The 23,586-nt window shown below is 40.2% G+C and overlaps 1 protein-coding gene across 1 annotated transcript in view; it reads left to right on the top strand.

The window, feature by feature from the left end:
• HGD (homogentisate 1,2-dioxygenase) overlaps positions 1 to 23,586 on the top strand; it is a 42,918-nt gene that overhangs the window by 7,083 nt on the left and 12,249 nt on the right. Inside the window, exons 4-10 of the mRNA XM_077776694.1 lie at positions 3,279 to 3,384; positions 16,251 to 16,310; positions 17,832 to 17,923; positions 19,068 to 19,102; positions 19,931 to 20,010; positions 20,830 to 20,929; positions 22,980 to 23,104. Coding sequence (XP_077632820.1) covers positions 3,279 to 3,384; positions 16,251 to 16,310; positions 17,832 to 17,923; positions 19,068 to 19,102; positions 19,931 to 20,010; positions 20,830 to 20,929; positions 22,980 to 23,104 — 598 coding nt within the window. The remainder of the gene's footprint in view (positions 1 to 3,278; positions 3,385 to 16,250; positions 16,311 to 17,831; positions 17,924 to 19,067; positions 19,103 to 19,930; positions 20,011 to 20,829; positions 20,930 to 22,979; positions 23,105 to 23,586) is intronic.

The following is a 23,586-nucleotide window of genomic DNA, read 5'->3' on the forward strand; positions in this document are numbered from 1 at the left end:
TAACTAAGTTTGGGCAGTTGAAAGGTCGTGTATTATGGCCCCTTGTGTTTTAAATTAATAATGTTTTTACTCTTTGGAATTTGCCTTCACTGGAAACTGGCACATTCATTAGCACAATGTGTCATATTGCATGTTTGCTCTAATCCCACAAGCTGGGTCAATGAACTCACTCCCTTGATTGACTCCCATGGGGCGAGTTGAACGCAATAGATGTTGTGGATTGGAGAGGCAGTAAGTGTTGTGACTTAAACAAGTAGTGTCCAACTATAGGAATATCAGCTTAGGGCATCTGTGCAGAGGAGTGCTCCTAATTTTGGAGACTTGGGGAGGAGGGCAGTTGGTCTGGTACTGCTTAGTGGAAGGGACTGGGTTTACCTCCACAGACCCTCCTGGGGAGCAAATGAGGTAGTGAGTACAATGGACCACACGAACGATAGGTTGTTCTCTTTAGTGGTTAATTATGCCCACTCTGGAGTCAGGTCCTCTGAGTTTAAATTGTTCCTCCTTTTCTTTTCAGCTGTGTGACCTTGAGGAGGTCAGCTACCCCCTCAGAGCCTCTGATTCCTCATTTGTCAAAGAGATAATGATAGTATCTATTTTGTAGTTGTGGTGAGGGTTAAAGGCAAGAATGCATATAAAGTACGTAGCACGTTGCCTGGCACATGGTGAGTGCTCAATTAAGATTAATTATTCCAATCACCATTACTGTCACCAGAGTAGTGTTTCTCCCTCCAATACAGGAGGCTGTATTGGAGGCTGTCAGAGAACTGAGTGTGAGCTATGGCAAATGCTATGCTACCATGTCTATACATATCAATGCTGCTTCTGTCTTGATAGATACCTGCATGGAGGGAAGAAGAGATCATTTCCCATACTTGTCAAAAATTGGGGGTTAATTCTATTGTTATTTAATCATCTCTCTCTCTCTCTCTCTTTCTCTGCAATCCCAGTCAAGGTAAGGTAAGCATACTGACAATTCCTGCCCATTTTAATTTATGACAACCTAGCCTCCATGACTATGTTCTTGACTTTATGGCCCATTCAATAATAGGACACCTGGACTCCAGATTCTGCTGCCTACCCCCATTATTCAGCGATATCTTCAGCCAGCAGGAGCTTAGCTCTGTTCCAGGAGGCTGAAAAGGAGCTGTTGGCATTTCATTAAGAAGCTGGCACCATTCCTTGAATCAGAATTAAATCTCTGTCCAGGGCAATGTAGTGCTGCCTGGGGAGTTTTATAAACAGCTAAAAAACAAGGGACACTAGGTATGGCTCACCCATCTGTTTAGAACTCTCCAAAGGTATCCACAATAATTTTTATGAAAATGCTCAAAATCCCCAGTGGAAAGATAGAACCAGGTGAGCAAGCCTGGAATTCTTACAGTGAGTCACTTGTCATTTAAATTAGAGTAGAGGGCTCTCACAAAACTCTCAGAGATTATACCTATCAAGGGTTACTTTTTATCAGATTGTTAGCTGATCCCTCAGGTACTGAGGAAGGGAGAGTCAGGACAGAGAATGTGGAAAATTTAGACCATCATAAAAACTCAGATGATTAGGGGTAGACAGACAATTCAACACACATCTAGTAAGTGAGCACCTACTGTGTTCCAGGCACTCTAGATACATAAACTCTAAACCCTCACAATAATCCTAGGAGATAAGGATGAGAAACATAACTTGCCCAGGATCACATAGTTGGTTCTAAGATAACACATAAATGCTCTTAACTACTAGAAACTGAAGAGACTTGGTTTATTCATAGTGTGAAATCCAAGGTCAGAGATCAAATCATTTAGAACTGGAGGAATCAAAGGGAACCTGGACAAATCTAGCCCTTTTATTTCCCAAATGGTTCAGTGTAGGGCCAGGCAAACTCCACCCCCTGAAGTAGGCTGTCCTAGGGCTTAAGGGGCCAGAGCCTGTTTAAGCTGGTCTGGGCTTCCATTGTCAGAAGTAGTATTCCTTTTCGTTCTGTACACTGTCAGTGTAATGGCCTCTGAAAGGACTTGGGTCCCGCTTAGCAAGTTCCAGTGTCCCTCTCAATTTCTGGACATTTCTTCTCCTGGCGTCCTTCAGGATTCCTGCATCAGAGTCTTCTCTTTCTGAAGCCTGAGATCTGGGTCCTGGCAGGTAGATCTTTGGCTCAGACCTTGACATATACAGATAATAAAACTTGGAAAGGAAGGAAGGAAGGAAGGAAGGAAGGAAGGAAGGAAGGAAGGAAGGAAGGAAAGAAAGAAAGAAAGAAAGAAAGAAAGAAAGAAAGAAAGAAAGAAAGAAAGGTTACTAATGTACTGTAAGACTGTATGGACAGATCATCTTATAATTTTGGAGTACAGACTGTTAATGTCCTAAACCTCTTACAAATTAGTATCAAAAAGATAAATAACCCAATGTAAAAATGATAAAGGACTTGTGCAAGTAATTCATAGAAAAATTTCAAGGGACCAATAAATATACAGATTTTTGACCTTAATCATAATAAAGGAAATACAAAATAAAAATGAGATTCTATTTTTTGCTTATAGGGCCAAAATTATTTTTAACAATGCATCATATTTGTGACGACGCGAGGTATCAGTCGCTTTCACATAGTATTGTGAGAATAAAGTGGTGCAGTGGTTTGGCAATTTTGTTTATATGTGCACTGGTAATATCTGAGAGACTATATAAGAACATTGTTAGGCTCTGATGCTTCTGATAATTGGCCCTGAAGAAATTGGAGGAGAAATTGGAGGAGCCATTTACCCTTAGAGACTTTCAAATTACTTGAATTATTTCTACCACTGTCATGTATTGCTTTTATAATTTTAAAGAAAAAATTCATATTTCAAAAATAACAAAGAAACTACCTACATTCTCTCAGTCTCTGTAGGATTCATTGTCCTCACCTTCCAGAGTAAGAAATAGTGTCCAATGATGTATATACACTAATGTTTTTCTATGGATTTTCCTGTACAGATATCCCTCAAGATACTTCCCCTTCCTTAATAGTTGTTATTGGGAAAGACAATTCTTTATTTTTTTTGTCAGTATGGGAACAACCAATAGCCAGAGCCTCAATTAGAAGAGTAATGGGCAGAGTGGGAAGGTAGAAAGAGGCCAGGGCTATGGGCGGCAGTGGCTATTAAGAAGTGATGCTGTGTCATTGCTTCTCACATTAAAGCCCACAGATCGTTGTTGACTTGAGCATCTTCCTGATGGTACTTCCTGAGCCAGTCTGTGTATCCCTAATAACACCACCCTAAGGCTTATGTGTCCTTGTTTTCCCCCAGCTGGCTGTATAGGATTCTGCCTTCAGTTTCCCACAAGCCCTTTGAGTCCTTCAACCAAGGCCATGTTACTCATGACTGGGATGAAGTTGATCCTGACCCTAATCAGGTAAACTCGTCCTGTGAATTGGAGCATATCAAGTATCCAAAGCCTTGAATATAAATATTTAAGTCAAACCTTTATAATTTTAAGAAATTAGACACTTTGTAAAAAAAAAATGCTAAAATGTGTCTGATCTTTTGCTCATACCTGGCTGGGAATTTTGGAATTGATTGTGCACATGAATGAATGAGTATGTGTGTGTTTATATGCTCAGCTTTTAATAATGAGACTGATCCAGTGCTGTAGTGGACTGAACTCTGTTTTTGTTTTTTAACCTTTGAGAATTCCAGGATATTCCCTTCGTCTCTGAGCTTAGGTACATGTCACTGATACCAGGTATAAATGCAGGACATAAAACATACCTGGGTTTGCTTCCCCGCTCCTCTACTTACTCGCTGGGTCTTTGAGCCATGGTGTTGCACCTGTAAACTGGGGTAATCACAGCATCTGCCATGCAGTGCTATTGTGAAGGTTACATGAAAGAACAGGTATGAACATGCTTCACACAGTACCTGCCTGGCACACAGGAGGCAAGACCCATGACTCTGATACAGTCATTTTGATATATTCACTTAAAGGCAGCAGTAGTACATAATAAATCTCAGGTTTTATACTCAGGTAAATTAGTTTTTTCATTTTATGTTATTTTAACGCTGCCTGGATGGCTTAGTCAGTTAAGCATCTGACTCCTGATTTTGGCTCAGGTCATGATCTCACAATTTGGTTCAGTTTGTGAGATTGAGCCTCACATGGGGCTTTGCCCTGAGAGTGCAGAGCCTGCTTGGGATTCTCTCTCTCTCCCTCTCTCTTCCCCTGCACCACTTGCTCTCTCTCTCTCTCTCTCTCTCTGTTTTTCTCTCCTTCCCACAGCTCTAGGAAATCTGTGGCCTCTTCTTGGTTTACCAAAACATTATGTCTGTACCTACCAATCCCTTTCTCCTAAATGCTTAGATTTTTTTTTTGTAGAACAAAAGCCAGAATAACCATAATCACTTCTGGTTTCCTGCTCTGCTCCAGCTCTTTCCTAATTACGGAAATCTTAGAGAACTGAGTACCTGTTTGAATGCTACTTACCCCTCTCCAACAGGGACAGAAAGGGAGGCATTCATAGTGGAAAACAAAATGTGAGTTAACAAAAGTTTAGCCATCTCACAGCCATTGTGCAACCAGGATATGTCGTCTAAATAACTGACTCTTAAGCTTGTGTGAAGTTTAATGCATGTAGCAAATATCCTCCCTGTTCACCATTGGCCTATTTTTGCCTCTCAGCATATGGGAAAGGTCAGCCCCTGCTCCAACCCCCATCCATGCAGACACAGTCCCCTGCCAAGACCCAAAGCCAGGCTTTCCTCTCCTGCCCCTTTCTGCTTCCTCCGGTCAGGACTCTTGTGCAGAACACAATTTGCACAACCAGCCTGGGGACCCCATCTCTGCCTCGTCGTTGAGTCTCATCTGGCCTCCTAATCCAATCCCATTTGACGGCTTCTCTCCCATTCTCAGTTTAGGAATGGATCTGGCAGGGGCGCCTGGGTGGCTTAGTCGGTTAAACGTCCGACTTTCACTTAGGTCATGATCTCACGGTTCGTGGGTTCGAGCCCCGTGTCGGGCTCTGTGCTGACTGCCAGCTCAGAGCCTGGAGCCTGCTTCAGTCTGTGATTCCCTCTCTCTCTGACCCTCCCCTGCTCACGCTGTCTCTCTCTCTCTCTCCTAGAAATAAATAAAACATTAAAAAAATAAAAAGAATGCATCTGGCAAATCATTCTCATTTAGCCATTTACCTCACACATTTAACCATCTAGTTCCTTCACTCAGAAAGTGCCAGAAATCATTCTAGCGAAAGTTACTGCTCTTTCTCTGGGAGTCTACTTGATTCCTCAGTGGGTTACATCTCAAATTTTCTAATTTCTCTTTTAGAATTACAATGGTCAGGCTTGTTTGTTTCTGACCAGTAAATAGGCCTGATTACTTAATAATGGAACTCTATCTTCTGTTAGAAAATATAATGGACAGATGCCTGTACTTTGGTAGGATGCCTGGTCAGGCTAAATAAATTAAGCATTTAATATGTACGAATTTGAGAAAGTTGAGAGGGTATTTGGGCCACAAGAAGTTTCCCTATTATTTTCTTCATACAGCACAGGGAATACCCAATTAAGTTTCTGACAGTTCTCTCAAGTAGAGCCAAATTTCATATTATACAAAAGAACAAGGTGGTTGTAGAATTAGCAAGTAAGATAAAAATTAAGTGCAAATAGAATTATCTCTGAAAAATCTTTGAATCACCCATAAATTACAGGATATATGGTTTCGTGTATGCCACCCTGTATGGTCATTCTTATGTACACTAAATTTGAGAACTAACTACACTAAATTGAGTAGTAGGATTACAGGAAAAGGCCATAGGTAAAGGTTTGAGAATTCAAAACATGGAGTCTTTATAATAACTGTCAAATAACTAGGTAAATAAGAAGTGGGAAGTTTCAGTGCCCACAGGTCATATCATCCACATCAGTCATCAAAGCCTCTGAAACCTTAATACATCTTTATAGATTTGTTTATGGTTGTGTGGGTAACAGTGAGCCACACTTATTTTATATAGTTTATTAGGGGTTAGGGGTTAGGTTTTAAGCCTAACCTTTAAGGAAAATGTGACTGTGGTATGGAACATTCTCATCCTTTTATTAGACATTATTATTTCTATAACTATTACCAATACATTTTCTTTTTCTTTCTTTTTAAGTTTATTTATTTATTTTGAGAAAGAGGCATAGAGAGAGAGCAGGGGAGGGTCAGAGACAGAGGAAGACAGAAACCCAAGCAGGCTCCGTGCTATTAGTACAGAGCCCAACGTGGGACTTGAACTCATAAACCCGTGAGCTCATTACCTGAGCCAAATCAGACACTTAACTAACTGAGCCACCTAGGAGCCCCAATTATTGATACATTTTCTTTAACATGAATATACCCCATTGCAGTGATTATTTTGTGGTACAGGTGGCTTATCCATGATTCTGTTAGAATTTTTCTGGTTTTGTCTTGTTGAAAAAATAATATATACTTATAAAAATTCATTTGATGTAGAAATTAACAAGGTAGAAAATGGAAGTCTCTCATCATAGGTGAGCGTCAAGTATGCCATCTGTGTATATTATTTTATTGTTTTATAACTGGTTAACGCTTTGAGAGGGAAGTTGGAGGCAACTGCATTAAAAAGTTAGAGTTAATATAGAGGCATCAAAAGAGCTTCATCAACAGTTCCTGCTTACTCTGTAGTAGATACTCCATATATATGTTTCCTCTCCTTTCTCTGCGTTTCTCATTCTAGCATCCCTTTGCACTTCTCCTTGAACTTGTTACTTTTTCCCTGTTTTGAATTCCTTCAAACACATTCTCTATAGTGGAGACCAAATGAGTTTCTTCTCCAGTATTTCCCCTTTTCCCATTTATGACCTGTGCTCACAGACAGTGGGACAGCTGTGCCGCAGAACTCAACAATGCCTCTCTGAGCACCAGCTCCATCAAGTGGTTTGTCATTCTCTTGTTCTGTGACTTACCTCCTCTGCCATCCTGCTTCCTTTGCCCTGATACACATATCCTAGCTGTTCATGCTACATTGATCCTTTTGCCTTTCCATTTACACCTTCTTGACAAGTTAATATCTCTTTCCAATTTTATGATTCATTAATAACCACAGAAATCTGCATTCATCACTTTCCCCCTCTTATAACCTCTTCCAAATATGGACACTAGACTCATAAAGAAAGTCTGAGACAATTATAATTAGGTACCCATCTGACAGCCCTTCTCCATTTAAGTCTGTATTGTAGGTATGTCTTCACCTGTCAGACCAAAATAAATAATTCATCAGCTTCACCAACTCCTCACATTAGTCATCTCCGGGAATTTGAAGACTTAAGAATTGCCTAATGTTTCCTCCAAGAGAGCATCATGGGATATGCTATCATCACTGTCATTTTTGATACCTACCCAGGAAGATTGAGGCCTATATACCTCAAACCTTTATTTTCCCTTAGGATTTATTTAATCAATTGTCTAAGAATTAATGCAAACTCTTTTTGAGTGTACTTAGATTAAGCCTGTGGACATAACACATCCAATCCATTAATATCTCCCATAAGAAATATACCTAATTTTGTTCATCATGTACCTTCTAACTTTGAGAATCTCTGTATTTAACAAACAAATATGCATCCAATTTAACTGTGATTTTGCAGATTTAGATTAGCGTTCCTGAATCAACATTCCTCTTTAAAAATCAGAATCCTTTAAATTTTATCTTTCTTAATACTACATCTCTAACCTTTCAACGTTTGGAGCCAAACTGGAGCCAATTAAGCCTCAGCTGAGGGAATTAGCTCTTAGTTCTCAACCAGTATAATTTGGACCAAGTGATAAACACCTTATAGCTAATTAAAGACCAGACCATAAAATTTCCTTTGCCTCCAAGACATGCATATTACCAAAAATGTTTCCAAAAACTATACCTTTCTAGGGTATTTGCTGTTTAAACTGTTAAACTATTCAGATCTCACCATCCTATAAACCCCCCTCTCCAAAAATGTCTTGAGTTTCCCACATCTTTACATTTTTGGCCAAGTCTCTTCTATTCACACCATACTTCTTGAGAAAGAAATCTAAACCCACCTAATCAACCCCACTCAGTCCTTATCCTTTGCAGTTCAGCTTGCCCAGACCGCTCGATTGAAACTATTTATATCATATATCTTGTATTATATATTTTAAACAATAAAAATGCACCCCTAAACTTAACATAAAAGTGTCAATGCCCAATAATCCCACCAATACAGAGTTAACCACTTCTAATGTTTTGGTTTCTTTCTTTTCAGTTTTTTGGTTTTGGTTTTGGTTTGAAGTTTGGGTTTTTTGGGTGTGTGTGTGTGTGTGTGTGTGTGTGTGTGTGCACGCGCGCACATGTAAATAAGATCTGGGGTCCTATGCAGCCAGAAGCCAAAAGCAATTGAAAAGAATTCCAATCTTCATTTGCTTCTCTGGAGAGCATTAAAGAATACCCAATATATGACCTATAAGAACACTTGGTAAACTCCTCTTTCCCCAGTTTCCCCAGACTCCAGCCCCCTCCACCCAGGGTCCTTTCTCCCCAAGCTCCTCCTAAGCCCCACCCATCGCTGATTCACAGCTGCCTCCTCCTTCCCTCCCTTCTGCGTCGGGAGCAAGAACCTACAGTGTAGATCCCCGCCCCCTTTCCAAGGAGTCTCTCACGGGAAAGATGGATCTGCATGGTAAGGCTGGAGTTCACTAGACCGAGAGTGGGGATGGGCAAATCAGAATTTTCCAAAGGAGCAAGGAAGGGCAGGTGAAGGGCTGTGAATAATCTTGTATTAATGCTGTTTAAAAACTCAGTTGTACAAACAAACAAAAAGCAGAAACAGGCCCATAAATACAGAGAACAAACTGATGGTTGCCAGAGGGGAAAGAGATGGGGGGAACGGACAAAATGGGAAAGGGAGGGGGAGATACAGGCTCCCAATTATGAAATAAGTAAGTCACAGAGATAAAAGGCACAGCACGGGGAATATAGTCAATGATATTGTAATAGTATATGGTGACAGATGGTAGCTACACTTGCGACGAGCATAGCATAACGTATAGACTTGTCAAATCATTATGTTCTGCCCCTGAAACTAATGTAACATGTGTGTCAACTATACTTCAATTTTTTAAAAATCAGCTACATATATATTTACTATAATGAAAGTCATGCTATAATACAGTTCAACATTGTGTTTTTAATTTAAACATCATATTTTGTGCCTTTTCCCATGTCTTTTTAAACTCGAGTATAGATAATTTTTAAATTTTATTTATTTATTTATTTTTGAGAGAGAGAAAGAGAGAGCGCATGTGCAAGCATGGGGGGTGCAGAGAGAGAGGGGATAAGATAGAGGATCCAAAGAAGGCTCCGGGCCAGCAGCAGAGAGCTTGATGCAGCAGGGCTCAAACCCACGAACAATGAGATCATGACCTGAGCCGAGGTCAGAAGCTCAACCAACTAAACCACCCATGTGTCCCAAGTATAGAGAATTTTTTTACTATTTGTTTTTTAATATTTATTTATTTTTGAGAGAGAAAGATGACAGAGCGTGAGCAGGGAAGGGTCAGAGAGAGAGGGAGACACAGAATCTGAAGCAAGCTCCAGGCTCTGAGTTGTCAGCACAGAGCCCAACGCGGGGCTTCAACTCATGAACCATGAGATCATGACCCGAGCTGAAGTCAGATGCTTAACTGACTGAGCCACCCAGATAATTTTTAGTGTGGCTTCATAATCCAATATATGTTTATAAGATAATTCCTCTATTGTCAAATATTTAGAGTGTTTCCATTTTTACTATTATAAATCATTATGGCTAAGTACAATCCTTGTCTCCTCAATGTCCCAAAGCCAAAAACAGTTGACTATCTTCTATTCTTCTTGTACAGGCTCCCAAGATAGGCAATCAAGAGCCCTCATTTACTATCATATCTTTCAAACCCTCCACTTTCTTTAATATCCCCAACCCACCAGTCATATTGTAACTTTTACCATTTCAGGGCAATACCCTAAGTTTTTCTTCCTTAGTGCTTTGTGCTCTTTCACCTACCTGGAATTTTCTCTTTTTTCCTCACAAATATTCACTCATCCCAATCCCACCCATAATTTAAGATTCATCTTAAATACCACTTTATTCATTGATCCCTTTCAATATTTCCCAGGGTATTTGAGAATAGGATCTACATCTCCATCATCTTCATATGACCTGAACTGTTCAGCACATGCCTTATTCCAAATAATGGAATCACAAGAATTTGTTGAATTGACTCCCTGATAGCTCGGATCCCGTCATCCTATAAACAGACTAGACTGCATTTTCCTAAATTCACTTACTGGTGTTTGCCAATATTACGGTGCACTTTGCTCCATTCAGCCCTTTGGGACAGCTTGCTGGCTCTGTTTAGAGTACATCTGCATCAACTTACATTTCATTCCTTGAAAGGTGTTAGAGCTTTCTGAAAACCAGATTATTTCATTGTGCATATCCTTTATTTTCCATGCATAAGAATGTTAAATAGACTCTGTGTCAGGAAATATCTCTGAGTAAACATTCCTGTTTATATTTCTCTTTCAAAGTCATTTCTATTTATCTATTTCCTTGTTTTCCTATCAGAAAGTGCCCACACTTCCAGGGTTTTCTGTAATAGATTCCCTAAGGGCAGAGACTGTCATGTTTATCTCCAGCACCTAGCATAAAACCTGGCACACATAGAGGTCCAATGAATCATTTGAATGAATTAATATAAGGGGCTTGAACAAGAATACTAACACCAAAGAACCTTAGCAAGTTTTGGGTCCCAGGAGTTGGATTGGGCCAGGGCAATTTAGCACTGGAGGAGCAGGGCAACTTAAGCACTGGAGGAGCAGTAAATAAGGGTAAGGTTGGAAGACCAAGTCTAAGACATTAAAGGGGAACAAAGCCTGGGTTCAGAAGCCAAGCAGATCATGAATAGTTTGGGAAGCAAGTCAAGGTAGGCTGAGATTAAAGGGCTCAGGGTGTAGGTTACTAAAAGAGACTGAGAGAATGTTGGTATCCATTCTTAGCAGAGAAAACCTTTCTAAACCATCTATTCTTTCACTTCTAAAATAATAATGACAATCATAGGTGATTCAGAAGGTTGTCATAAGAATTAAATATCATCCAAGAAATATTAATTGAGTAACTACTATGTTTCCTGCTCTACATGAGATGCTGAGTAGTGGATGTAATGCTCTTAGTTTTATACTCAAGGGAAGGTCAAATGGGAATCCATGTTTCTATTTATGAAAACATGTCATTCAAATCCCATGAAGTCTCATCATTTTTGTGGCTTCATGAAAGACTTTCGAAAGTCTAAAGTATTGTGTCTTGAATCCTCCTTACTTGTGCTCTTGCTTATTATCTCAAAGAACTCCAGTGGGCCACTCAAAGCCTGATTTATATCCACATAAATCATGTTGGCTTTCCTCTTAAATTGCTAGATTTACTGAAGAATTCAGTGAGCCACTATTTTATTTTATTCACTCCCCACACACATATACACACCTTCCCTAGTCTGGACTAAAACTCACTGTAGTGTAATAGCCTGGGCCTCTCCCAGCCCATACCTACTACTAATAATTACTTATACATTGTGGTCACTTTGTATCTACAAGTTATTCCAACATTCTTAGATAGATGATATAGTCTTCTAAAGATATGTCTACCTCTAGTCAGCCATTGTTGTTGAGAGTATCAAACTCATCCAATCTAGTTGAGTCCCAGGCAATTTTGGAAGGAATTTCAGTAAATCAAAGAATCTTAGTGTTGAAAGTGATACTCAGACATTCTAATCCAGTCCAACTCCTGATCTTCTGACTCTAGAAATATTGAGGCCAATTCTCTAATTTTCTTTTCATTCTTGAGCGTGCATTTAAAAATTTTTTTAAATTTTTAATGTTTTATTTATTTCTGAGAGAGAGACAGACAGAGCGTGAGCAGGGGAGGGTCAGAGAGAGAGGGAGATACAGAATCTGAAACAGGCTCCAGGCTCTGAGCTGGCTGTCAGCACAAAGCCCGACACGGGGCTCGAACCCACGAACTGCAAGATCATGACCTGAGCTGAAGTCGGAGGCTTAACCAGCTGAGCCACCCAGGCGGCCCCCCATTTTAAATTTGATCATTAAATGTTGCCACTAATTCTTTGTTTTTTCCTTTGGTAACCTTAAAACATATTTAATTCTGGGGCACCTGGGTCGCTCAGTCAGTTAAGCATCTAACTCTTGATTTTAGATCAGGTCATGATTCACAGTCTTGAGATCCAGCCCCACATCAGGCTCTGTGATAACACTGCAGAGCCTGCTTGGGATTCTTTCTCTCTGCCCCTCCCTCACTCGGGCACTTGCACTCCCTCTCTCTCCAAATAAATAAATAAACTTTAAAAAATCATCCATTTTTATTTTTTTTATTTATTTATTTTTAAATATTTTTATTTATTTCTAGAAGAGAGAGAGAGACAGCGTGAAGAGGGGAGGGTCAGAGAGAGAGGGAGACACAGACTCCGAAATAGGCTCCAGGCTCTGAGCTGGCAGTCAGCACAGTGCCGGACGCGGGGCTCGAACCCACTACAGCGAGATCATGACCTAAGCGAAAGTCGGACGCTTAACCGACTAAGCCACCCAGGCGCCCCCAAAATCATCCATTTTTAAAATGCCTAATTCTAAATGTTTAATTCCTTTGATGCTTTTCAAATTATTTCTAGCCATCCCATTTCATGTAAGTAAAAGTTTATTTTCCAATAGAACTTGGAGAATACAGCTGCAAAATATGTGAAGCAATATTATAACTGAAAGGAGAAATAGATAAATTCACAATGATAGTTAGAAGCTTTTTTCAACAATTGATAGCTCTCTTTCTCAACTAGACAGAAAATGAGAAAGGATGTGGAAGAACAGATCATTTCTTAAACATAAAAATTGCTTTACATTCTAGAAAAAAGTTCTTTGGACTTTTAGAAATGTTTGCCAATTTACTAACTATTGCCTGGATGTCATTTGACCCCAAGTAATGTCACAAATATACTTCAGTCTTATTATTTGACATATTGGCAATGTTCTTAGTGCCTTATATTTATTTATTCATAGATTCAGTCATTCAACAGAAATTTATTAATATCCTCTGTAGTCAAGATATTACATTGGGTACTATAATTGATTTCATTGTTTTTAAAATGTTTAATAATTAAATTCTGGGGGATATTTAATAATAATATATGGTATGAACAAAATAAACTGTTAAAAATGTATAGGACTAAATCAATTAACACGTATCCTTTATCACTTTCAGAAGCTCCTCTCTGAAGAGAAGTCTAGAATTGTAGTTTCCTCCAGCACCCCACTGTTATATGCAAAAAGAGATACAAAATCCAGAGGAAGAAAATGATTTGACTGAGGCCACAGAATAAATGGAAACAGAGGCAGTAGCAGGACGCAGGTGTCCTCCCTGGCTCAGCCCAATGCAGAGCCCTCTTGGGCTGGCTTAGGATCAGTGGGTTACTTTTACACACCATGCAATTAAGCTCAACATCTGACTTTAGCAAGAGAAATTTCTACCTTCCACTTCATGGGTTCTTCGTGTTTATCCTCTCCGCAAATCTCCCTCCTCACATTCAACAACATATCACACTGAAGCTCCTGACATAAATCTCTAGCCTGAAGATCTAAAGCTGGCTTCTTTTTGTTGGTATTGGGTTTATCAGAACCAGCTTGGGCTTTTATTATCCTTTGTAATACATTGAATATAGATCCTGTGCAATCTGCTGCCATCAGACTTAGCAGATAAATTACTTCTCTCCTTATACCACCTCTATCATTTGAAGGGTATCATTTTGTGCATTAGAGATTCTGCAAGGTTACTGTCTCATCTAGTATGCAGGCTCTGTTGAAGCCATGCTCCCTACATCATCATGTAGGTACCTTTACACCTGCCTCCCTGGCTCTCTCCTCATGACTTGAGAGCTTATATGCTATAGAAAACTGAAAAACTGACCAGCACAAACCACCCAACCAACTTCTCAACCTCTCTGGTTCAGTTTTTCCCACTCACAAAAGACAAACCTCTTCTTTGGGGGTCAGGATTTTATTTCTAGCCACACAGGTATTTCATTTTCAGTAAGATCTACAAAGTTGTTGTTTCAGTACAACAAATCTGAAAGTTCTTCTCCTATTACTGGAATTTCTTCTCTCTCCTTCCTCTTTTCTTTCTTTCTTCTTTCTTTTTTTCTTTCTTCTGTCTCTCTCTTTTTCTCCTTTTTTCTCTTATTTATTTCTCTTTTCTTGCTCTTTTTTCTTAGGTGTGTAAATCCTTATACTTGTATTATTTAAACATTCTTGCTATTTTGTAGCTGGCATGTTACTGTCACATCTGGCCAAAGATACCCCAACTTAGTTGACTGATTAGTTGGTTGATTGGTTGACCGCATGGACTTTTCTGAACATGATGCTTAGTTCAGCAATATAAGAATCACAGAATCTCTGGCTGGATGTGCCAGTTCTTAAACTGTAGCCACCCCATTGGAAGAGCTTTTATAAAATAAAGCTTTTCTAAAATACTGAACAGATTCTGATTTAATTTTGTCTTAGATCTCAAAGATCTTCTGGGTGACTCATGGGTAATCAGGTTTAGAATCTCTGGATAGGTCTAAAGGTTGCCTAGGCAACCATTGATCTGATGGTTAAATCCCTTCCACTGGGAAATCTGAAATGATAACTCTTCTTGGGACAAACATGCTAGGTAGTCTAATTTTCCAGACAGTCATCCTGGGCATACAACTTCTGCACACTGCTACTGTAGGGGGAAGCAGCATGTAGTGGTTAGTAGTAGATCAGAACCTCCTCTCAAATAGCTAGTGGTGCTTATCTGTGTTCCTTCCTGATGTCAGGAGAATATCGTCCTAGGTCAGTGGTTTTCAACCAGGGAAAATTTGTCCCCCAGATGACATGTGACTACATATGGAGACACTTCTGTTTGCTACAACTTGGGGGAGTGCTATTGCTATCTAGTGAGTAGCGGTCAGGGATACTGCTACACATCCCGCACTACACAGGACAGCCTCCCACAACAAGGAATTATCCAATGCAAAATGTCAATAGTGTCAAGGTTGAGAAACCCTTTCCTAGGTCCTTGCTCTCAGGTTCCCCCTCCTGCACAGGAAATATCATCTTTAATGGAATTAGTCCTAAACTTTTTCCTTCTCTCTGAGGCATGATTTCAACAATGTCTTTCAAATCACCACTTTACATCCTTTTTAAGTAGTCCCCAAATGAGATAATCTTGCTTTGCTTTTAAAAAATAAAGACTCCTGCGCGACTATGTATGTCAGAGAGACAGAATAATCCCAATGCCAACTTTTCTACTTGCTGCTTCCTTTCCCACTTGGCTGCCTTTCTGAAATACAAAATAAGATGAGCCCCATGACCTAGCAGAGGCCCTGCCTCGCCTGCATGGACCAGGTGCCGTGGCCAGTGGAGCCAGCCATTGGGACACAGGCCACCCCATGCATTGTCCTGAGGCTGCTCAGTTGATCAGCTGTCAGCCTGGCTGGGTCAGGCTTGCTGCCAAGTTGATTAATAAGTCCTGGGCTGACACTTCTAGCAGGTCCCAGACCTGCTGATTTTTCTTCCCCACTTCCTTAGATCATTTCATTATTAAATTAAAGATTGTTGTGATTTAAACTGAACTGTCAGGAGACCTGGAGACAAACGTGGGGTTTGGTGTAGAAATTGGACCTTGGTACTGCATTTACTAAATCCAGCCTCAGTTGGGTGCTTTTTCTTTTTCTTAAAGAAGTAATTCAAAACTCCCAGGGCTGGAAGTAGAAGCAGAACCTTCCCCTGCAGTGTCAGGAGCCCACACAGAGAGGCTGGCATGCCAGGAAAGGAAGCCGATTATAAATAGCAGAAAAAGCAGCATCAGTCAAAACTCACTGATGTGCCTGAGCAAAATGTTAAAGGAAACAAACAGCTTCTGAAATAAGAAGCAATGATCTTTTTTTATTTTTTTTAATTTAAAGTGCTAAAGAATGAAAACAATATATATACATATAGGTTAAACACACACACACACACACACCACAGAGAACCCAAATGAGATCCTTTGGGAAATAATGGATAATTATTAATTTTAAAAGAACAGAATTACAAGTAGTCAGAGCCACACAGAAGAAACAGCTGTCCTTTTTCTGTGTAGTCGATGCTATTTGTTTAGAAAGCCTATGGTTTCCCCTTCTAAAATAATTGTCCTGTTACTTGTATCTTTTTGCAGCTTCGATGGAAACCATTTGAGATTCCAAAAGCATCTCAGAAGAAAGTGGACTTTGTGAGTGTAAGTCAATACCATCCACACCTGCCCTCTGCTCTCCTTTCTTGCCCAGTGAGTGATCCAGCCATTTTCAGGCTGAATGCCAAGCAGAAGCCGACGTAGAGGCAGGCAGCAGAGACAGAACCACCTGCCTCTGCTTCCAGGGCTGGCCAAGCGATGTCTTACTTACAGGCACCATATGGGCCCTGACACCAAAGGGCACTGGTAAGCTATTTACAACATCTCTGAATGGCCAATGGAAATTGAACATTGACCCACCTCAGATTTGGTTTTGGCTAGAACAGGGGTTCTTAGCCTTTCTTTCCCCCATGGACTCCTTTAATAGTCTGGTAAATCTTATATTTTTAAATGCATAAAATAAATTACATGAAATTACAAAGAAGCTGATTATATTGAAATACAATGATAAAAATATTAAAATAACAAATTTGGTTTGGTTTATAGTAACATATATGCTTCCTTGTTAATTCACTAAATCACAAGATCTATGAAATATCTAATAACCATGGTTGTTAGAAGTATGAGCATAAATGATATTCTGGAATAGCTAACAACTTTATACTATAGTAACAACTATAATGTGGTATTAAAAAAACATGATTTTTATCAGTGAAAAGTTTACAGGCACTTCTAATACTTCTGTGGTTTGTTGTTTACATTCATATTAATTGAAGGAACTGATACATTTCAGAGATTAGTCAAAATAAATATATAATTTTGTCCCCATCCAAGTTCATGAACTTTCTGAAACGGACCATTGGGCTAGAATAGCATCAACTCAAGATGACACCTCTAGTTAGTGCAATGCTGATCACAAGTTCTGCTTGGTAGTTATAAAGGCTGGGAGTATTTGGAACACTTGTGCTCAGAGCAAATCATATGTAGGGGAAAAGGAAGGGAGCTACAATGAGGGGGCTCAAAGAGGCCAGTGGAGGCCTTTACAGAGCAACCTTAGCATATGGCTTACCTAGGGAGAGCCCAGGTGCCCAGCCATAAGTCAAATTGTTTGGATCATGCAAATTCCTTATCTATATTCAGTGCTCCAAGCTACATGTAGACTCATCTAAATAGACCCCAAACTGGGAAACTGAGTTAAAATACAAAAGTAAATCCCCAACTGTGGGTGAATTATGGACATCTGAAGTGAAGAAGCAGAGCTCCCTCCTTTCAGGCTTCCCATCTGCAGGTTTGCGGCTGAGAGTTTTGAGAAGACGCAGGCATTAAGGTTTCTTGGATTGTGGATTATCAGCAGAGAGGATTACAGTTGGTCAGAATGCTTCCACTTCCCTGTTCTGGATAAAATAGGGCTGACCCTTTGTATAAGCACAGTTTGTATAAGCTTTATACAAACATAAAACAGTAAATCTTGGGCTCTTCAGAGGCAGGCTGGGCCCCAAATGTCTCACTTGTCCCACAGGGAAGACCCTAGTAGAACCTTGCCTTGTGGCTCTCAGGGACCAGGAAGAGGGCTGGCCTCTTAGACAATGCTCATATTCACCCTTCCTTCTCCTTGGTCTCTCCTAGGGCCTGCACACTTTGTGTGGAGCTGGAGACATAAAGTCTAACAATGGGCTTGCCATCCATATTTTCCTCTGTAACACCTCCATGGGGAACAGGTAAGTAGCTTAGTGCTTGGGCAGAACATCCCCATTCCCTAAGAGCTATTGGCCAGAGGGTGAAAGCCAGGTTGTTGTTTTATATTATTGTTTATTCCCCAGAGCAACATTGATATACATTTATTAATAAAAATAAGTGAGCACTCCAATCTTGACTGACTCCTGTAACATAAACAAGAATGTCACATAACAATGCAAATAGAAAAGAGACAATGGGCATTGGGAAGCTGGAGTAGTCCAAGACACATCTTGACTTTAACCAGGTTTGAGTCAGAATATCTCTAATTTCTTAAAGTTCCCCAGGGCTGTTCTTGAGTCCAAAGTCATACTGCATGAGAAGCCATTAAAGGCCACAAGTTGGTGGTGGGTCAGGCTGATAGACTTTGGCTTCAGCTAATAATTGTGCAAACTTAACGTTCCTTGATAAAAGAGCTTACATATTGGAATTTTTTAACCAGAAAAATACATAAATGGTATTCTGACTTTTCTTGGAGAAGCAAAATCTCATGGCCATTTTGCACACTGCATCTATAACCAGAATGTTACAGCCAAACCCAATTCCACTCTTCCTGGCTGGGTAATCTTGGGCAAGTCATTTAAATTCCCTGAGCCATGACAAGGCACTGCAGATGTATCTTTGGGTCCAGCCTCATATCATTCCACCTCCTCTTTTTTCACTTGAGCCACAGTAGCCTTCATACAGTTCTTTCAACCTGCGTATGTTCTCCTGTCTCAGAGCATTTATTTGCATGTGCCGTTCTTTCTGCCTTGAATGTTCTCCCCCCTCTCCAAACTCTTGCCTAGATAATTCCTCCAAATCTCAGGTCAAATATCTCTTCTTCAGGGAAGCTTTTGCTGACTCCTTACATTAGATCAGATTCATTACTCTTCCATTCCCCTGAACTTCATTTTCATAGTGCCATGACAGTTTATAATGATACAGTTCAGTAATTATTTGATTGCTCTCTGACTTCCTACTGGACTGTAAGCTGCATGAGTGCAGAGATTGGGTCATTTTACTCACCATTTTATACCCAGCACTAAGCCTGGCACATGGTGGGTAGTAAACAGTTTTGCGGTGTGAGTTAATTTCTCTGGACAGTGTTAAAACTGAAAATCACAGGAATTATTCTTTATATTTCAGGTGTTTTTACAATTCAGATGGCGACTTCTTGATTGGTAAGTTCTGAAGATTTCACTGTGAATTGGTCCCCAGACACAAGCTACTTTTCTATTTTGTACATATTATTTTCCTTTATCCTCCAGTCTGTTTTATGTAGTCCAATCTGCAGACTGAGGTCTAGAGGCCATTGGTGGTCTGGAAAAGATTCCTGGTGTACCTCAAAGCCCCTACTCTATTTCATGGTCTCTCTGTCTTTGCCTATCTCTGCTGGGCCTTTCTAACATGGGAGATCTGGTAACTGAAAGGAAGTAAAGAAGTAATACCAACCTGTGATTAACTTACTAAGATAACTCTATTTGCCTTCAAACCCACCCCATAATAGACCATCTGTCATTGATATCTGCAGTTTAAATAGAAATTTTCACGACGCCATCTAAAACAGAATGTGTATTAGAGATTTCTCTGGTCTGCCCATTCTATTTGATGGTTTCAGTATTGATATTTTGTAGTAAACATTTTCGTGTAGACATTAGATATGCAAATGTCAGACTCTTGCTGGAACTATCAGAAATGAGTGGTTTTCCATCCTATTTCTGCTGCCCTTTTTGGTCAATCCACAAAACTGTGCACATAACAAGCTTTTTTTCCTGGCAAACAAAAGTAAACAGAGTCCATTTTTTTCTTTCACTTTCTTCTAGGTAGTAAAATTGCTAACCTAAGTTGTCAGAATATACATTTCCCTCCATGAGATTCAGTAAAGCTCTTTTCTTTTGGAATGAAAATCAAACGCAGCCCTTGAGCCTTTTGCTCTTCATGAAGTGGCCCTCACATGGGAAGAGTGCTCACTCTTCCCTTGCTCACTGCTGCCCTGTCTTTTTTGTTAGTTCCCCAGAAAGGGAAACTTCTCATTTACACTGAGTTTGGCAAGATGCTTGTGCAGCCCAATGAGATCTGCGTCATTCAGGTTGGTGATGTGTCCCCTCTCCCTTGCCTCTCCCTAATTTGGGAGCAATCAGATGTTGCAGCTGCTGTTATTTCCAACTCTAAAATTTCTTGGTGGATCGTGTCTGAGGAAGGGGAGGGAGTTTTAGTCATGCAGAAGGCTCTTGTGCAGAAGGGTAAGTAGGTTTGGGTGCCTGATTTGTTTTAAAATAAGACGCAATCACAAAGCAAAGAGCATTGTCAATTTGCTTTCCTAAATACTTATATGTACTTTAGACAAGGTTCTGTTCACATGGATTAGGGGAGGGGGTGCAATGAAGATTAATTTCTTAAAAATGTGGCTATATCAGAGCACTAGGATCTCTGAGTCCAATGAGAGATTACACTAGAATGGGTTTGGGTCACAAATATGATTAGGAGTTATATTTTTCCTTTTTTTTTGTCTGTTTGTTTTGGTTTTCTTAAAGTATTTATTTTTAATTTTTTAAAATTTTATATATATTTATTTTTGAGAGAAAGAGTGTGTGCAAGTGGAGGGAGGCGCAGAGAAAGAGGATCTAAAGTGGGCTCCATGAGGACAGGAGAGAGTCCAATGGGGGCTCATACTCAGGAACCATGAGGTCATAATCCGAGCTGAAGGCAGATGCTTAGCCAACTGAGCTACCCAGATGCCCTTAAATGTTTCGTTTTAACTCATCTTTGAGCTGGTCACCTCTCAAACATACCTCAACAGACTATAGCTTTGCTTTTTACATGTGGGGCTGGCTGTGGCTTTGGGCAGCTTCTTTATAGCTACAGGTATGATTTGGGAGTGCTCACCAGTGTCTGCTTCCTGCTCCAGAGAGGAATGCGGTTCAGCATAGATGTCTTCGAGGAGACCAGAGGCTACATCCTGGAGGTCTACGGTGTCCACTTTGAGTTGCCTGACCTGGGACCGATTGGTAAATCTTCACTACAAGCTTTTAAGCTCCCTTGAGAGATAGGACAGATAATCGCATGAGAGTTACACATCCTTCTCCCCTCATTATCTCACTCAAATTTCAACTTTCCTTTCTGGACAACTTCTCTAGACGAACTGTAGTTGAGAATTTCAGAAACCTATCAGAACTCCCTAAGCATCCCCCGACATTTTTTTTTCAGGCCTCTAAGTTCAGGGATTCTGTGCCATGGGTGACCCAACTGATGAAATAAAATAATTAATTAGCTCATCAGTGTATCAATCCATCAGCTAGTCCTGGCTCTATGTTGTGCTGAGAGTGATGACAGGAATCTCATCAAGGGTAACACAAGCCTCTTCTCATAAATTTCATACATAAAAGTGAACAACCAAAGCCAATCCATTATAAATCTCTCTCTAGAGTAGTATATAGACCATTGGAGAGCAGACAGTATATAATAGATTTCTGGTTACACAGTGTATACCCTGAAGGATGTAGAAGTTTGGGCTACTGAGGGGTTGTCACCAGGAACAGCTTTACAGAAGAGATGAGACTTGATTAATCCTTGATGAAGAGTTGAGGAAACATAAAAGGAAAAGGAACAGCTTAAGCAAAAACATACATGTGGGAATGAGATTTGTGAATAGGAGAGAGATCATTTTCTTAAGTCAATAGGGTGTGTGTAGATGATAAAGTAGGGGAAAGCTATAAAAACAGCAAGAGCTATCCTCTATGGAAAGGGGACACAGGCTGAAGGATGGATAGTCTACAAACCTCACATTCCTACTCAGCGCATTCCACAAGATCTACACAGTTAACTCAGAACTATGAAGGAGCTAGAAACCACAGCCTCTATGAGGCAGATTAAAACTTTCAGAAGTGAATCAAGGTCCCCACCCCCGATTCCTCTGGAAAACTGGAGGCAGAAGATGCAGGAGAGAAGTGAAGGTGGTAGGAGGAGTTGTTCTCAAAACATCTCTTGGAGTGAAAGGAGTGGCTGGGAAAATGGGCCCTTGGTTTCATCTTTGGCATGTTCACTGAAGGTGGTGACCACACCTCCCAGTTCTTCCTTTTCTTGTCAACAGCTTTTTTAGAGCAAAACAGGACAGGCCAGCATGTGCCTTCTGGTCACTCCCCTGGGGAGATCCAAATAGTCAGAGGAAGGTGGGAGGCAGCAGAGAGGCAGCTGGAGCCACGGTGGGCCGTCTGTCATCCTGCTCACCACCAGCTCTTCCCACTTCAGTCTGGCTTCCTGCTGCTCTACAGCCAGCATAGCCTCCAGGTTCCATGGAACACGTACCCTCTGGAAAATATATATAATTTACTAACCAGCTGGGGGCTTATATTTTTTAACCCCAGGAACTGGAAATGATAAAACACTCCCCAGGTCTCTCCTCTCAGAGTTAAATTATGTTTTTGCACTTATACTTTTTATTTTTGGTCTTTTGATTTACTTTCCTTCTCTGGAGGGAACACTCACTCCTAAGCAAAGGTAAGCAGGCAAGTCCTGAATACTTTTTTCCTGAGTGGCAGACAGATTTGTCAGGCTGGAGAGCAGTTCTGCAGACTTGGATTGATTCTGAATTCTGTCTGAGGAGCAGAGGCATGCCTGGGGCAACAGTATGTAACCTTCCTTTCTGAGATCAAGGACTGTAGATGAGTTCTAGAATCATCATGGTTTTCTTGAGGGAGAAGTTCTAGTATTCTATCAGACTTCCCCCTTGCCTCTTTTCTAGCCTCAGCCTCTCCCCTCACCTGTTGTGATGCAATAGCGCATGTAACATGGTTGATAAGCCATATTTACAACTTTAGGTGGTGATGATGGTGATGATGACGATGATGATTTTCATGATTCTTTTTCCCAATCTTTTATCTTCCTTTTAGGAGGCAAAAGGGTACCAGACTGGGATTCCAATGAGCATTTGGACAATGAAAACAAATTATGGAATGGCTTTTGACATGGAAGAGAGCTCTTTTTCTTTCTGCAACTGTAGGCATCTTTCCTATATGATTTCACAAGTGTCTAAAAGACTTTTGGGTTGCTGTGTTCTAGGAGCCAACGGCCTGGCCAATCCTCGTGATTTTTTGATACCTGTTGCCTGGTATGAAGATCGCCAAGTGCCAGGTGGCTACACTGTGATTAATAAATACCAGGGCAAGCTATTTGCTGCTAAACAGGTAAAGTAAGAGGGTCGGAAGACAGGAAGGGAATATTAAGCACCTATTGATTGCTAAGGCCAGTGTTAAGTACTTGACATATATTATATACTTTCATCTTTACCATACCACTAAGATATTAAATAAAGTACTATTTGTCTCATTTATAGTCATGAAAAAGGATTGACAAATAATTTACCTAATGTCATAGTATATGGCAGAATAAGCATTAGTATCTACATCTCTTTGATTCCAAAGGTCACTCTCTTTCTACTCACCAAGCAATAAAAATACTGACAATATGTATATCTCTATAAATGGTGTATAAAATATAATATACAGGCAGGACAGTTTGTTCTGAAAAGGGAAATGAGTAAACAAGCAGGTCATCCAAGATTTATATTACCGATGGCCACCATATTTCAAATACAAGCCATGACTGATACAAAACAAGTAGAACTCAGTTCATTAGCTTGACTTAGTTTATACCACTAGCCTTGTAA

The sequence above is a fragment of the Crocuta crocuta genome, unplaced genomic scaffold (assembly GCF_008692635.1).
Source record: "Crocuta crocuta isolate KB4526 unplaced genomic scaffold, BGI_CrCroc_1.0 scaffold87, whole genome shotgun sequence".
Lineage (NCBI taxonomy): Eukaryota > Metazoa > Chordata > Mammalia > Carnivora > Hyaenidae > Crocuta > Crocuta crocuta.